Genomic DNA, 14,964 nt, shown 5'->3' with positions numbered 1-14,964 from the left:
TGCTTATTTATTGATTTTTTATCTCTTTCTGGATCACTGGGCCATTTCGTTCTGTCATGTGTTTCTCTCGCATGTTTGAATGACAAAATAAAGAACCTTGAACCTTGAACCTTGAGATAGATTGAGGAGCTCAGTCACACGGGAGGAGCTCGGAGTAGAACCGCTACTCCTCCACGTCGAGAGAAGCAGTTGAGGTGGCTCGAGCATCTGTTCCGGATGCCTCCTGGGCGCCTCCCTCGGGAGGTGTTCCGGGCATGTCCCACCGGGAGGAGGCCCCGGGGAAGACCCAGGACACGCTGGAGGGACTATGTCTCTCGGCTGGCCTGTAAAACTGGTAAAGTCCTTGTTTAGTCTGGTGAAGTTGCTCTAGTTTGGTCTAGTCTGGTATGGTCTAGTTTGGTGTATTCTGGTCTGGTCTCAAGACTCTGTGATTGTTGTCCATTCCTGGTCTGGCCTGGTTTGATTTAGTCTCATCTCAAAACACAGTGATGTGGTCCAGTCCTGGTTTAGTCTGGTCTGGTTTGGTCTAGTTTTGTCTAGCCTGGCCTGGGAACTCTTCGGGGTCCCTGCGAAGGAGCTGGAGGACGTGTCTCGGGTGAAGGAAGTCTGGGAGTCCCTGCTTAGACTGCTGCCCCCATAACCCTGCCCTGGATATGCGGAAGAAAATGGATGGATGTAAAGTAGGATATTGTATCATCAAAAGTCTCACAATATATCGAATTACAAGGTCCTTTGTTTAAATGCACGGTTTAGCTTATAAACATCAGGAACTACATATCCCATGAGTCATTTCAGTGCAGACAACATGAAGATATGATTTTTACTTGTACTCTTCAGATTATGACGGAAATAATTCACAACAAAATCTTGTCAAGGTATTTTAAAAGCAAAAAAGAGTCCTGTCTACAATTATATTAGGCTATTCATTTCCTCACAGTTGTAAATTGTTTAATAAGTGCATTTTGAATTATCCAGTGTGTTTCTGCATGGCCACAGTAGTTTGATTGTGAGCAGTGTGTACAGTAGGGGGAGCCAGAGCAGCAGACTTTGGTTTGACAATGGTATAAAAGTGCACACACCACACTAGAGTTAGATTAGATTAGAAAAACCTTATTATCCCAAAGGAAGTACATTTCAGGCAGCAAAATACATACATACATACATACAGTAGATGATAATAACATAATAACAGCAACAATCCATGGAGCAGGACAGGGACAACATCCTGACCCTAAAGATGCTCTCTGTGTGGTGACTGTGCTCTGGGGAGGCTGGGGGTTCTCCAGGATTGACAGGAGTTTGTTTAGGAGCCTCTTCTCAGCCACAGATGTGAATGAGTCAAGCTCTGGTTCACTACAAATCCTGCTCTCCTCACCAACTCATCCACAACATAGTATTTTAATGGTGTTGTCATGCTACTAAAATTTCAAACTTGATTTCAATACTAAGGAATAACTTCAATACCCAATAATGGTTCTGATACCACGATAATGATAAAAAAACAAACAAACAAATTATGACACTAGTGGTTTTCAGCATTAAATGGTTGTACTTCTATCATAGTCCATGGGCGTGTACGAGTCTGTTTTCTTACTTACTCAAAATCGTTCTGGTGGTGATGTGAGACTCAGGCCCGGGGGCCAAATTCGGCCCATGATATAATTATATTTGGCCCGTGAGATCATATCAAACATGTATTAGTTGGTTGTTAGCTTATGGGGGGAAAAAACAAAAACATTTAAAAGGAGTTCAAAAGCTACAGATAGGCTATAGAGACATTATATATTTAAAATGTTATTATTTTACATTATGCTTGTTCTGGATTCAATGTTTAAGCAAAACTATTATTAAACATATATTTTAATAAGAAAAAGTTTAACGTTACATATTTCGAAAGAAGAGAAAACATGCAGATGTTGTTTTTTTCTAAATTTTCAATAAATATTTAGTTTGGCCCACAACTTAGTCCCAGTTTTTTGTTTTGGCCTCTGTGAATGTGAGTTTGACACAATCTATACAGAAAAGTCTTATTCATGGAAATTGAAAATCATTTTCCAGGCCTGGAAAAGTCATAGAATTTTAGTATGTCTTTCACACAACTACAGCGTTCTGTTTAGTTCTCATGAGGCCATTATGATTATTTCCGAACGTTTGCATCTTTTGTTTAAAAGAGACGACAATAAATGCACTGACAGGATTTTGAAATGTTAAAAAACTATAATCCCAAACCATAAAGTGGGTGGAAGGGGTTAACATTTCATATTTAGCCCTAAAAGTCTGATCAATTCTAGTTAAAGTCATGGAAAATTCACTTTAGGTCATGAAAACTCACAGTAAATGTTTGAAATTTTGTCATTGAAAAAAGTGAGAACCCTGTTTTTAGTATCATAGTACTTGTTCAGTTTTGATACTAGTTTTGTTATTGTTTAGTGTCTCATTTTCGATAAGTTTGACAATCCTACAAGCTTCTTTCACTTTTTGGCCTAATTTGTAATGTCATTTTCCCCTCATATATGTATTTTTTCACACTGTTGTTTGTCGTTTATTGACCTGCCTGACTCCCGGCTCCACCCTCTGTCGCTGCTGTCTGCCCGTTCATTATTGATGGACCCGGATCACCCTGCACCCCCCGACCCCACCTCCTCACGCTCTCACATGGCCCTGCCCACCGCCCCCCTCGGAGCCCCTCCCGTCCGGTCCCGTCCCGCTCCCCTCAGACCTCCCTCACAAACCGGGACTATCGGATTTAGATCCACCTGCTCCTCTGTAACTCGGGATTGTAAACTGGATTATTTTACTCCACGACTGGACGATGCTCTGGAATAATCACGGATCTGCTTTTATTAGAGTCCTGTTTTGGAATTTCGGACAGTATCGTGGGAATTCTCATTGGGCACCAGTTAACTTCTGCAACCCGGAGTTCTGCTTGTTCTTGTTTGGCGCTGGTTTAGTCCTGGTTCAGTTCTGGTTTAGGCCTGATTCAGGATCGTCTTGGTTAATCCCAGTTTAGTCCTGGTCACTCCTAGTTGATTCCTTTTTCAGTTCTGATTAAGTCCGAGCTTAGTCCTATTTTAGTCCTGGCTTAGGCCTTCTTAAGTCCTGTTTTAGACCTGGTTTAATACTAGACTAGACTTCTTGCTTAGTCTTGAAATTGCCCTGGTTCACGCTTGTTGTAATCGCACATTAGTTCTGGCTAAATTCTTGTTGTAGTCCTTGTTCAGTTTTGGTTTAGTCCTGTTTTGTCTTCTGCTTTAGAACTGTGGAAGTCCTGGTTTAGTCAAGGCTTAGTCCTGGCTTAGTCCTGGCTTAGTCCTGGCTTAGTCCTGGCTTAGTCCTACGATTTGTCTTCTGCTTTAGAACTGTGGAAGTCCTGGTTTTAGTCCTATTTTAGTCCTGGCTTAGGCCTTCTTAAATCCTGTTTTAGACCTGGTTTAATACTCAATGACTTCTTGCTTAGTCTTGAAATTAGTCCTAGTTCCTGGTTTTCTGTTTTTAGTCCTAAGTTTTAGTCCAGTTTTAGCCCTGGTTTAGTCTTAAGTTTTGTCTTCTGCTATAGAACTGTGGAAGTCCTGGTTTTAGTCAAATTTAGTCCTGGTTTTAGTCCTGGTTTAGTCAAGTTTTAGTCCAAAGTTTTGTCTTCTGCTTTAGAACTGTGGATGTCCTGGTTTTAGTCCTGGTTTTAGTCCTGGATTAGTCCTGGTTTAGTCCTAAGTTTTGTCTTCTGCTTTAGAAATGTGGAAGTCCTGGTTTTAGTCAAGTTTTAGTCCTGGTTTAGTCCTGGTTTAAACTCTTGTAGCTCCTGTAACTCGTCATTTTAGGAGACCGAGTGGATTACACTTTTTGAACATTGTTGTGATGCGATGAGATCCAACATGGCGGCCGCCCTCCTGCCCGGCTCCGAGCGCTCCCTCCCTCGCCCCAGGCCCCACGCTCTGGACCCACCTCGCGCACCCGGCGGACCGGATCCCGCCCACGCCTACTTTCACGAGCACCCAGATGTCGCCTACCCTCACCCCCTCGTGCACACGGAGCCCCCGCACCCGCGCGCGCTCCCTCACACGCCCGCCACCCTGCGCACCTTCACGGCGTGCACGGTCCCCTGCCGCGCCCGGGGTCGCTTCCTCACGCTGAGAGACTCGGTGAAGAAGTGCCCCACCAAAAGCACGGCCAAAGTGGGCAACCGCAGGGAGGCGCTGCCCTGGGTCCCATGGGTGCCCACGCAGGTACATGCAGATGGAGGACTAAAGGTGCAGGGTTAGACACAGACATCTGGAAGTATTTGATGATGTTGGGTGGAAGTAGTTGGCTTGATTCGTCAGACGGTTTCACTTTGTGGAAACCGTATGACCTCGCAGCATTATGATTCGTTCGCTCAACGGTAGACGGGTATTTTTTTTATTTAACCAATTGCTGCTATTTGGTCGTGACCTATGTAATGCGCTGGAACGCTCTGTGGTGTCCAAGTACTGTATTTTCCTGCACTATAGGCCGCTCTGGATTATAAGGCGCACTGTCATTAAATGGTCTATTTTCGAACTTTTTTCACAAATAAACCGCACCGGACTTTAAACGAAACCCAACAGGTGAGTGTGTTGTTGGGTGACTCTGGGCTTTGTTCAGTTGTGGCGTGTAGGGACGGATTGTCGGCGTGTTCGCAGTGACTCAGTTGTTCAGTCGTGTCTAGAAGTGGCACGTTGCACTCGCTTTTTCGGTTCGTTCCTCCGTTCCGTTCCTCGTCGGCGTGAAGTGATGAGTGTGTCTGTGGGTGTTTGTCGCTGTGCGGTCGCTGTCTGCTCCGTGTGTGTTTGCGTGCTGTGCGGGTGGTGCGGCTTTGTAGTTTACTGAAGTCGTGCTGTGACACCCGAGTGGATTCATGTATGGGGCGCTCTGGATTGTGGGGCGCGCAGTCGTTTTTTGATGCGGTTGGAGGCTTTTGAGTGCGCCCTATAATGCGGAAAATACGGTAATTGCCGACACAATAACAAACAAAGCAGAGAGTGAACATGTCTGTCAACGATCATTGTCGTTTCTGTGAGGTGAACTTGCGAATTAAAGGTGCAATAAAAAAATGATTAGTTTGTATCGTCAACATCCATCTCGACCGCTTTTACTGTTGTGCTGTACCACAAAAGGGACCCAGTGCGGTGACTCGTAGCATGGTGACTTGTAGTGCATGGTGACTCGTAGTGCGGTGACTTGTAGTGCGGTGATTGTTGTGAATGGCCCTGCGACTGAATGTAGGTCTGATCAATGCCATCGACTCGTCAGCTGGATGGAACCTGTCCTCTCCATGTCCAGGGAAACTGTCGTTTTCAACATACAATTGTACCGGAAGTTAAGAATCCAAATGCGTCAAAGCGTGAAGTATAAAGTTTATGATAATCTGAATAATCTGATCAGAAATCAGAATTAAACAAAAAAATTGAATAAAATGCTCACCCAGTATATATATTTTTACTCTGTTAGACAATTAAAACACACAATTCTCGGTTCGTATTAATAATAAAATTGTAAAACAAGTGCGTAATTAAAGAGAAAAAAATCAGGTATAGTCACATTTTCTTTCTGTGTTTTGGTCATTTTTAAGCAGCTTTTCTGTATTTTAACTAAATAAATCACCATTTATGCCTCAAATTAGTCAAAAATGGAGACGCCTGGGATATTTCTTGTATAAAACTGGGAGAAATCAATGGTTTTGGATAAATCTAGGGCTCAAAACTGAGACTGTCCTGGGTAAATATGCACGTTTGGTCACCCTAAGCATTCTGCCTGTCAATAACTTGATACATTTCTACTTTTATGACCTAATAAAAATATAAGTTTAATATTATATGGCAGTTTAACTTGATTTTTATTGTGTGATTTGGCAAGAAATGGTTCCTACTTATTTCTTTTTAAAGTTTGTTGCGGTGTTACTTTTGCTAACCACAGATGGTGTTTTTGTGGTCTGTTTCATTCTTTTTTTTTTTTTTTTTTTTTCTATGTTAAAGCTCAGGGCCCTGGTTTTCCTCCTCTGGTCCTGTCTTTTTCCAGTCTGGTTACGTGACTCTTTTTCTCTCTCTCTCTCTCCAGGCAAACCCTCCTCCAGTGGTGGTGAACACAGAGAGCCTGGACACACCGCCTTATGTGAGTTCACCCTTTAATGTTTTACACTTAAATCCTGGTTTAGACCTGGTTTAGGCAAAGATTAAACTAGGGATGGACAACACAGCAGTTCCAGCATAGTCCTAGTGATATCAGAGAGTTTTCCGGTTATAATACTGGTTCAATATTGATAATTTTGCAGATATTTATCCCCAGTATCTTTTCTGCCCTGCCCCCTCTATGTGCAGTGTGTCAGTCCCAGTTTGTCCTCAGTGCATCAGAACAGATTCAAGAGGGAAAATACATATAGGCTAGAATGAGGCTGAAATATGACTGAATGTTTACACGATCATGTAACAAATTATTGTACACCCCCCCAAAAAATGTTATCTTTGAAAAGTAAACCATAACTTGTAGAGTTGTAACAGTAACCGAAATATTGTGATATCGTATCATCAAAAGTCTCAATAATATCGTGTGGCCTTCACAATATATCGAATCACAAGTTCTTTGCTTAAATTCATTATTATGGTGCAGCAACAGCTAAAAAAGTCAGAGGGAACTGCATTGACCATGATCCTTTGCTCCGTTTTGGCGCGAACTACTACAATATTCTCAATTTTTTTAGCCTCTACAAAATATTGTAATAAATATCGTACCGTGAGATTTGAATATCGTTACATCCTTAATAACTTGGCTTACATTTGTGAGTCTTGGCATGGAGTTTAATCCATAGCGATATCTGCAAATATTGGTTATCAGTCATAGTCGAAATACAATGCAAATATTGTGCATTGGTACTGGGGAAACTCCAAAGTTTAAACCATGTGACCATGTCCTCGAGTAGTCGTGTACATTTTTCGCTCGTTGTGTTGCAGGTGAACGGGACAGAGGCAGACTATGAGTACGAGGAGATCTCTCTGGAGCGGGTGAGTCTCTCTGTACATAAATGCGTGTCAGAAATGTAATAAAGTCAAAGCGTTAACTTCGTCTCGTGATGTTTTGTCTCAGGGGAACTCGGGTCTGGGCTTCAGCATCGCGGGGGGAACAGACAACCCTCACATCGGAGACGACCCCAGTATCTTCATCACCAAAGTCATCCCCGGAGGAGCGGCCAGCCAGGACGGCAGGCTCAGGTCAGTGACAGGAGCAGGGCAGGAGAAGGACGACAGGCTCAGGCCAACGATAGGAGGATTTGACAGGAACAAGGTGGCAGGTAAAGAGCGTGACAGGAGCAGGATGGCAGGAGGAGGATGGCAGGTCAGGTCAGTGACAGGAGCAGGGTGGCAGGCTCATGTCAGTAACAGGAGCAGGTGACAGGAGCTGGACGGCAGGCTCAGAGCAGGCGACAGGAACAAGGTGGCAGGTAAAGGCAGGAGCAGGGTGGCAGGTCAGTGGCAGGAGTAGGATGACAGGGGCAGGAATAAATGGCAGGTTCAAGGCAGTGACAGGCACAGGTGACAGGAACAAGGTGGCAGGTGAAATCAGTGACAGGAGCAGGGTGGCAGGAGGAGGATGGCAGGTTCAGGTCAGTGACAGGAGAAGACCAGGACAGGAGCAGGACGGCAGGCTCAGGGCAGTGACAGGAGCGGGATGGCAGGAGCGGGATGGCAGGAGCGGGATGGCAGGAGCGGGATGGCAGGAGCAGGATGGCAGGCTCAGAGCAGTGAAAGAAGCAGGACAAAACGGCAGGCTCGGCAGAGGCAGGAGCAGGTGACAGGAGCAGGACAAAACGGCAGGCTCAGGACAGCGACAGGAGCAGGTGACAGGAGCAGGATGGCAGGAGCAGAATGGCAGGAGCAAATGGCAGGCTCAGGACAGCGACAGGAGCAGGTGACAGGAGCAGGGCGGCAGGTCACGGTCAGTGAGGCAGGAGTATGAATAAAACACGGCTCCGGCTCAGGTTTCCTCCTCACTGTGGACTTGGTTTCACTTTCACTATGACAACAGAGACCTGCTCTGGGTGAGACCTGAGCGTGGGCGACTGTGGGGTTCCCTTCATGTGCAGGAAGTCAGACAGAACTTTGAGCACAGAACCAGAGTTAAACGTGACTCTCGTGTCAGTGAGGATTAGTGTTTAGGTTTAGTAATTACAAATAAGACATCATTTATAAACCACAGTGCTTAAAAACATCATGGAGTGAACGACGCCAGAGTCTGATCTCCTGTCCATGTGTCCTCAGAGTGAACGACGTGATCCTGCGGGTGAACGAGGTGGACGTGCGCGATGTGAGCCACAGTCGGGCCGTGGAGGCGCTGAAGGACGCCGGCTCGCTGGTCCGGCTCTACGTGCGGAGGAGGAAGGCGCTCAACGAGAAGCTCATGGAGATCAAGCTGGTCAAAGGGCCCAAAGGTGCACACATACATACGCAAACACATAAGCACTAGAGTGAGAGCGTTAAAGTGCGGATCGGGCCAGTTTTTTTCTCTCTGAGACCGATCCTCATCCGACAGAGCAGTCAAATCTGAACTAAGCCCGATTAAGATATTTGTGCCCGAGTCTGACCAAGCCCGACACAATTAAAATCACACTATTTTCAAAGGCCTGATGACACACGTAGGATATTGTTTGTGTGGAAAGTCCATCAATCAACTGAAAAAAGGCATTCTGAACGTCAACACAGATGAGTGGAGCATCAGCGCACGCACACGGAGCAACAAGTGCACGTTCACTACCTACATCATATTTTTAATTCTATATTTCAAATGTCTTATCGCGCCGATGTGTCTGAATCCGTCCAAACATGAGTTATAAATTGTTGTCCGAGTTCGACCGAGCCCATCAGCCCATCAGGTTTCCAGCTCTAACAGATAAACCTGCATGTTTGGGTCAGGAACAACCACACAGGATTCAGAATCAATAGGACATAATAATAATGGATTAGATTTGTACAGCGCCAAGACAAAGCTCTCTCCAGTGCATTATTCATTCAGTCCACACTCGGTGTTGGTGAGATACTACAGTTTTTAGCAGAGTTGTTAAGTGTGATGTCACTTCTGGATCCAAGGCGCCTTCGCTGATTGAAAATATTGGGCTTATTTTGCAATTTCTACAATTTAACAAGTTGCTTTAAAGAACAAATAACAATTGCAAAACACATGGATCATTTTTTTGTGTGTTTACAAGAACTAAATGCTGTTTTCAGTCTCTGCTCAAGTGTTGGTTGATATCAAGTAGGGATGGGCATGATTAGTCGACTAATCGATAATTGATCATTAAGAATTTTGTCGATTACGTTCATTTTTAATTGACAAACCGAATTTAGGTTACTATAGTGTAAGGAGATGAGGCTGCATCTGACACAAACACTGGAGTTGTGCCTCACAGTCCCACGTTTGGGCTCTGGCTCCTTGGAGACACTGTACCGCTCAGTGAGTCTGTTTACAGTGAGTGTGAGTTTTTTGAGTGTCCCTGTTTCGTCATGGTGCATGTAAACGCAGTATCCTGGTCACTGCAACATAAAGTTGAGTCACATGCGTCCAAAAGACAAACACTTTTCAGTCTTTTCATCACAACAGGAGCCAAAATAAAGTGACCAACATAAATAAAGTGAAATGATGTTAAATAAAGAGCTGCGCTAAACCTGCACACGTCTGATCTCTGAAAACATGAACCATCTCCAACTCGACACACAGAACACACTCACCATCATCAACATCCCTCTGTCACAGAGAGAACACTCATATTCCACTGAGTTGTGTCCTTTAGTCCAACAGAAGCTGAACCGCATCAGCACACAAGGAAAGAGATTTTTTTTCAGCACTTATAATTTATGCAAATGAGTCATGCAGTTTTAAGTTTTGTTTCTGTAAAGTCAAAAAGCAAAAACAAATGTGTCAAAGCTGCATTAAACACATTATAATGTCAAACGGGCTGATGTGGCTCTACAGTGGTTCTGGTTTATATGTTGTAAAGTTTAGTTTATTTTTGCAGATTAGTAATAGTAATAATAATGATCATCATTTTAACATAAAAACTTTAATGATTAATCGTAAATCGATTGTTCAATTTCCCAATGAAAATTTTATTAAATGCCCATCCCTAATATCAAGTATTGGCAAATACTTACAGCCAAAATATCAACATGGACAGTGTGATGTTACTTCTGGGTTCAAGGTGCCTTTGCTGATTGAAAATACTGGATATATTTTACAATTTGTATGTCAGTCTTAAAACATTTATGTGTGATGATAAACTTTTGTTGCGTTAAAGTCACAGTATGTAACTTTTTAGCCAAAAACAGACTATAGAGAAAAATCCCACACACTGTCCTACTTGCAAAATATGAGATTTATTAGGACGTACAGTCGAACGTTTCGGCCCTAGACCTTCATCACGCAAAAAACCCCAAAATGACCATGTATCTGTGTGTGTGTGTGTGTCTGTGTGTCTGTGTGTGTCTCTGTGTGTGTGTGTCTGTGTGTGTCTGTGTGTGTCTCTGTGTGTGTGTCTCTGTGTGTGTGTCTCTGTGTGTCTGTCTCTGTGTCTGTCTCTGTGTGTGTGTGTCTGTGTGTCTCTGTGTGTGTCTCTGTGTGTGTCTCTGTGTGTGTGTCTCTGTGTCTGTCTCTGTGTCTGTCTCTGTGTGTGTGTGTCTCTGTGTGTGTGTGTGTGTGTGTCTGTGTGTGTGTCTGTGTCTGTCTCTGTGTGTGTGTCTCTGTGTGTGTGTGTCTCTGTGTGTCTCTGTGTGTGTGTGTGTGTCTGTGTGTGTGTCTCTGTGTGTGTGTGTGTCTGTGTGTGTGTCTCGTGTGTGTGTGTGTGTGTGTGTGTGTGTGTCTGTGTGTGTCTCTGTGTGTGTGTGTCTGTGTGTGTGTGTGTCTCTGTGTGTCTGTGTGTGTGTCTGTGTGTGTCTCTGTCTGTGTGTGTCTGTGTGTGTGTGTCTGTGTGTGTGTCTCTGTGTGTGTGTCTCTCTGTGTGTGTCTGTGTGTCTCTGTGTGTGTGTGTCTCTGTGTGTGTGTGTCTCTGTGTGTGTCTGTGTCTGTGTGTGTCTGTGTGTGTGTCTGTGTGTGTGTTCAGGTCTGGGCTTCAGCATCGCGGGGGGAGTGGGGAACCAGCACATTCCCGGAGACAACAGCATCTACGTCACCAAGATCATCGAGGGCGGAGCCGCGCACAAGGACGGACGCCTGCAGATCGGGGACAAGCTGCTCGCGGTAAGGATGTCTCCCCGTCCTCCGTCCCCTGTCCTCTGTCCTACGTCTACATCAGAGCTTAGTGTCCTCTAGTCTGGACACTACCACAGACCCAGCATTTGTCACTATAATTACTATACCGGTCAATAAGTTCTATGGCGAATTATTTTTTTTTATTTGTTGCAACTCGTGTCTTTTAATGACACTGTATATTTATAGTTTACTGGGATTATCCTGATTTATTGGCCACGTTTACATGATGTTTTTTAATTCCGAATGGATTGTTCTGAATTAAATAGTTTGGAATTAAAATATTCTGCTTAGCGTTTACATGGACGTTATAATTCTGAATTGAGGTTTACATGGAAAACCTGATAAATCGTCTTTTAATTTAATTCCGCTGAACGTCTGGGGGAGGGGAAGGGTTCTGATTGGACAGAGACATGAACGTATTTACGTCGACGGGAAGAAAACGCACACTTCAGCTGCTGCCGGCTTTTTTGTCATCTGTCTGTCGTTACGCCACGGAAAAACATGGATTATAAGGCACGCAGTTGTTTTTTGATGAAATTAAAGGCTTTTAAATGCGCCCTATAGTGCGGAATATACGGTACAAGTTTGTGTCAAGTATCGGCAAATAATTAAAGCCAAAGTATCGACGTCGGAACAGAAAAAGTTTGATCAGTGCAGCCCCTGAGCGTGTTGTTGTGATTGTGTTGTATTGTTTCAGGTGAACAGCTCGTGTCTGGAGGAGGTGACCCACGAGCACGCCGTCACGGCCCTGAAGAACACTCCGGACGTGGTGTACCTGAAGGTGGCCAAACCCAACAGTGTCTTCATCAACGACAGCTACGCCCCGCCGGACATCACCACCTGTAAGAGCAAGCAACGTGGAAAATGTGTATCTGAGCAAAATTTGTGTTGCCCCAGTTCAGATATATTATATAAACAGCTGCTGAGGCCAGGATAGGAAGTACATGTTAGCATACTAGTTGTTGCCAGCTTTACTGTGATGGCAAAACTCGGCTCTGGCCTCTGAAAGTTGTGAAAAGTGTTTATGAACTCATTGCTGACAATAGTTAAAATGCTCAGAATGCATGAGGTCAGTGAGAAATAACTTTGGACCCCTGCAAACTGTTTAAAATGAAATAATGAGTAGTTCTGTTTTTCATGTTTTTAAGACATGTTAGAAGAGTTTTAAACACTTTTTTAAAGGGGTGTAACAGTACACAAAAATCACGGTTCAATTCCGCTCTGGTGAAAGGTGAAATTGAGGACCGGGACGTGAAAACCGTACTTTTGCGAGGATTCATGTGGTTCGGAAGGACATAGTCAAGGCGGGGGGCAATTGTTGTGAAGGTAGCCGCCCTAACTATACATTTAAAAAAGTAAACGCCAAAGCGAAAAGCACCAGCTGTTCGCCAAGAAACACCTTCCACTGCGAAGCGACCAAGATGTAACGTTGCTGTAAAGTCGAACAAGAAAGTGCGAGCTCAGTCTGTTTGTCTTCTGTACCTCTCGCTTAACAAACGGGGGGCAATTGTTGTGAAGGTGGCCGCCCTAACTATAAAGCGCTGAGGGAAACACTGACACCCCCAATCACAGACGAGTTCCCTCATGAATATTAAAGAGCCGAGCCTTCTGTGTAGCTGCACATGTAGTGGCGAAATGTAAACACACACAAATTGCACAGCCCTGCACCAAACCGAACGTCCCGAACTGAAACGGTTCAGCACAAGTACATGTACCGTTACACTCAATTTTTTAATTATTCAGTCTTTGGATAAGATTCTTGACTCAACCCCATGTCTGACCCTCTTCTCTGTGTCCTCAGCCTTCTCTCAGCCGCACACAGAAAACCATATCGGACAGAACTTCCTGGTGCAGCCGCCGCCGCCTCCTGCCCCCTCAGGACGCTTCTCCCCGACGCCCAAAGGCATTGTGGGGGACAATGATGTCACCAGGTGGGTCACCAGTACTAACTGATAAATCTGGTCTCTAATACATCCTTAAAGGAACTCTGTGTAAGATTTCAAAAACATGACCTAGAGACTTTGTTTTTTGGTTCACAAGACTAACGTATTTTTCAGACTATAAGGTGCACCAGATTATAAGGCGCAATGTCAATAATGTTGAATTCTCTCGTCTATTTTCATACATAAGGCGCACCGGATTTTAAGGCACGTTAAGCGAAGCAAACAGGCGACACTTGAGACTGATCCTTAGCCCAGGAGTCCACGATCCATTGGCAGATCGTGGCGTAACTCGTCCAGCGTTGCCTCCCTGTCGTGGTGAATGTGTGTTTTGAATGTGAATGTGGGCGGATCATTTTATTTTATAATTTTTTAAATTTTCTACAAAGACGACTCAAATATACATTGAGTAATAATGTGTTTAATGCAGCTTTGCGCACATTTGTTTACGTTTTACAGAAACAAAACTTAAAACCACATGGCTCATTTGCATAAACTATAAGCACTGAAAAAACAGATCACTCGTGTGCGATGATGCAGTTCAGCTTCTGTCGGACTAAAGGACACGACTCAGTGGAATATGTGCATTTTTTCTATGACAGAGGGACATTTTGACAGATTTTTGAGCACCGTGTCCCACATAAATTCGGTTGAAGGTCAGTAAGCACAACCAGAATTAATATATAAGGCGCACTGTCAATTTTTGAGAAAATTAAAGGATTTTAAGTGAGCCTTATAGTCTGAAAAATATGATAATATCCAATCAGAGAGCAGAATGAGCCTCACGAGTGTCTGATTTGGGTTGCCTGAAGGGTCATTACCTAAACCTCAGCCCAGCAATTCAATCACAAATGCTAGTGCAGCTTTTGTAGCTCAGTGAGGGAGTTCTGGAGGTTTTGAGCTTTCACATGAGGCTTGTCCACATACTGAGAAAGAGACAAACTTGTCCGCATGTGTCCTCTGTATGCAGGGTAAATGTTTTTAAAGCGGTAAAAGTGCAGGGTGCTTACAGTTCCTTTAATGATTATAACCATCTTGGCTGAAACCTGATAACAACTTCTTTACCATTGAATCTTTGGTTAATTTATAATGACAGTGATGAGTAGGAATGTAAACGGTAACAAAAGTATCGTCAAAAGTCTCACAATAATATCGTGGACTGTCACAATATATCAAATTACAAGTTCCTTTACTTAAATTCATGGTTTTAACAGCTCATAAACACTGGGAACTACATCTCCCATGATTCATTTCAGCGCAGACAACATGAATAAATATGTTTTTACTTGAATTCTTGGGATTATGACGGAAATAATTCACACGAAAATCTTGTCAAGGTATTTTAAAAGCAGAAACGTGTCCAATCTACAATTATATTCGCCTTTCCAAAATATCGACTGTTTACGGTGTTTGTTGTTGCAGAGAGCCCAGGAAGATCGTTCTGCAGCGCGGGGCCACAGGTCTGGGCTTCAACATCGTGGGAGGAGAGGACGGGGAGGGCATCTTCATCTCCTTCATCCTGGCTGGAGGTCCGGCCGATCTGTGCGGAGAGCTGCGCAAGGGCGACCGTCTCGTCTCGGTACGGGGCCAGGGCTGAAAAATACGCGGTTCTGATTTTACAACAGAAACAATATTACAGAAGACAGTGTTGTGCTTTTTCATTTTGATCATTGTAAACCACATTATTGATCTAAAATGACTTGATACTAGAAGATTCATTAGTTGAGAATTGCGCTGAAAAGAAAAAAAACAAACCTCAAATCCCGCAAAGCATTAA

The 14,964-nt window shown here is 44.0% G+C and overlaps 1 protein-coding gene across 6 annotated transcripts in view; it reads left to right on the top strand.

Annotated features, from left to right (window-relative positions):
• The window catches only part of LOC110165887 (disks large homolog 1-like), a 102,823-nt gene that overhangs the window by 48,117 nt on the left and 39,742 nt on the right, over window positions 1-14,964 (top strand). For all 6 annotated transcript variants that reach the window (XM_055151451.1, XM_055151452.1, XM_020931078.2 and 3 more), the window contains 8 exons: window positions 6,073-6,126; window positions 6,963-7,013; window positions 7,096-7,220; window positions 8,268-8,437; window positions 11,099-11,235; window positions 11,945-12,089; window positions 13,049-13,178; window positions 14,610-14,766. In XM_055151451.1, coding sequence (XP_055007426.1) covers window positions 6,073-6,126; window positions 6,963-7,013; window positions 7,096-7,220; window positions 8,268-8,437; window positions 11,099-11,235; window positions 11,945-12,089; window positions 13,049-13,178; window positions 14,610-14,766 — 969 coding nt within the window. The remainder of the gene's footprint in view (window positions 1-6,072; window positions 6,127-6,962; window positions 7,014-7,095; window positions 7,221-8,267; window positions 8,438-11,098; window positions 11,236-11,944; window positions 12,090-13,048; window positions 13,179-14,609; window positions 14,767-14,964) is intronic.

This window comes from Boleophthalmus pectinirostris, unplaced genomic scaffold (genome assembly GCF_026225935.1).
Source record: "Boleophthalmus pectinirostris isolate CB_2022bp ecotype Guang Dong unplaced genomic scaffold, ASM2622593v1 HiC_scaffold_16, whole genome shotgun sequence".
Taxonomy (NCBI): domain Eukaryota; kingdom Metazoa; phylum Chordata; class Actinopteri; order Gobiiformes; family Gobiidae; genus Boleophthalmus; species Boleophthalmus pectinirostris.
This window is presented reverse-complemented; position numbering and strand designations above follow the sequence as displayed.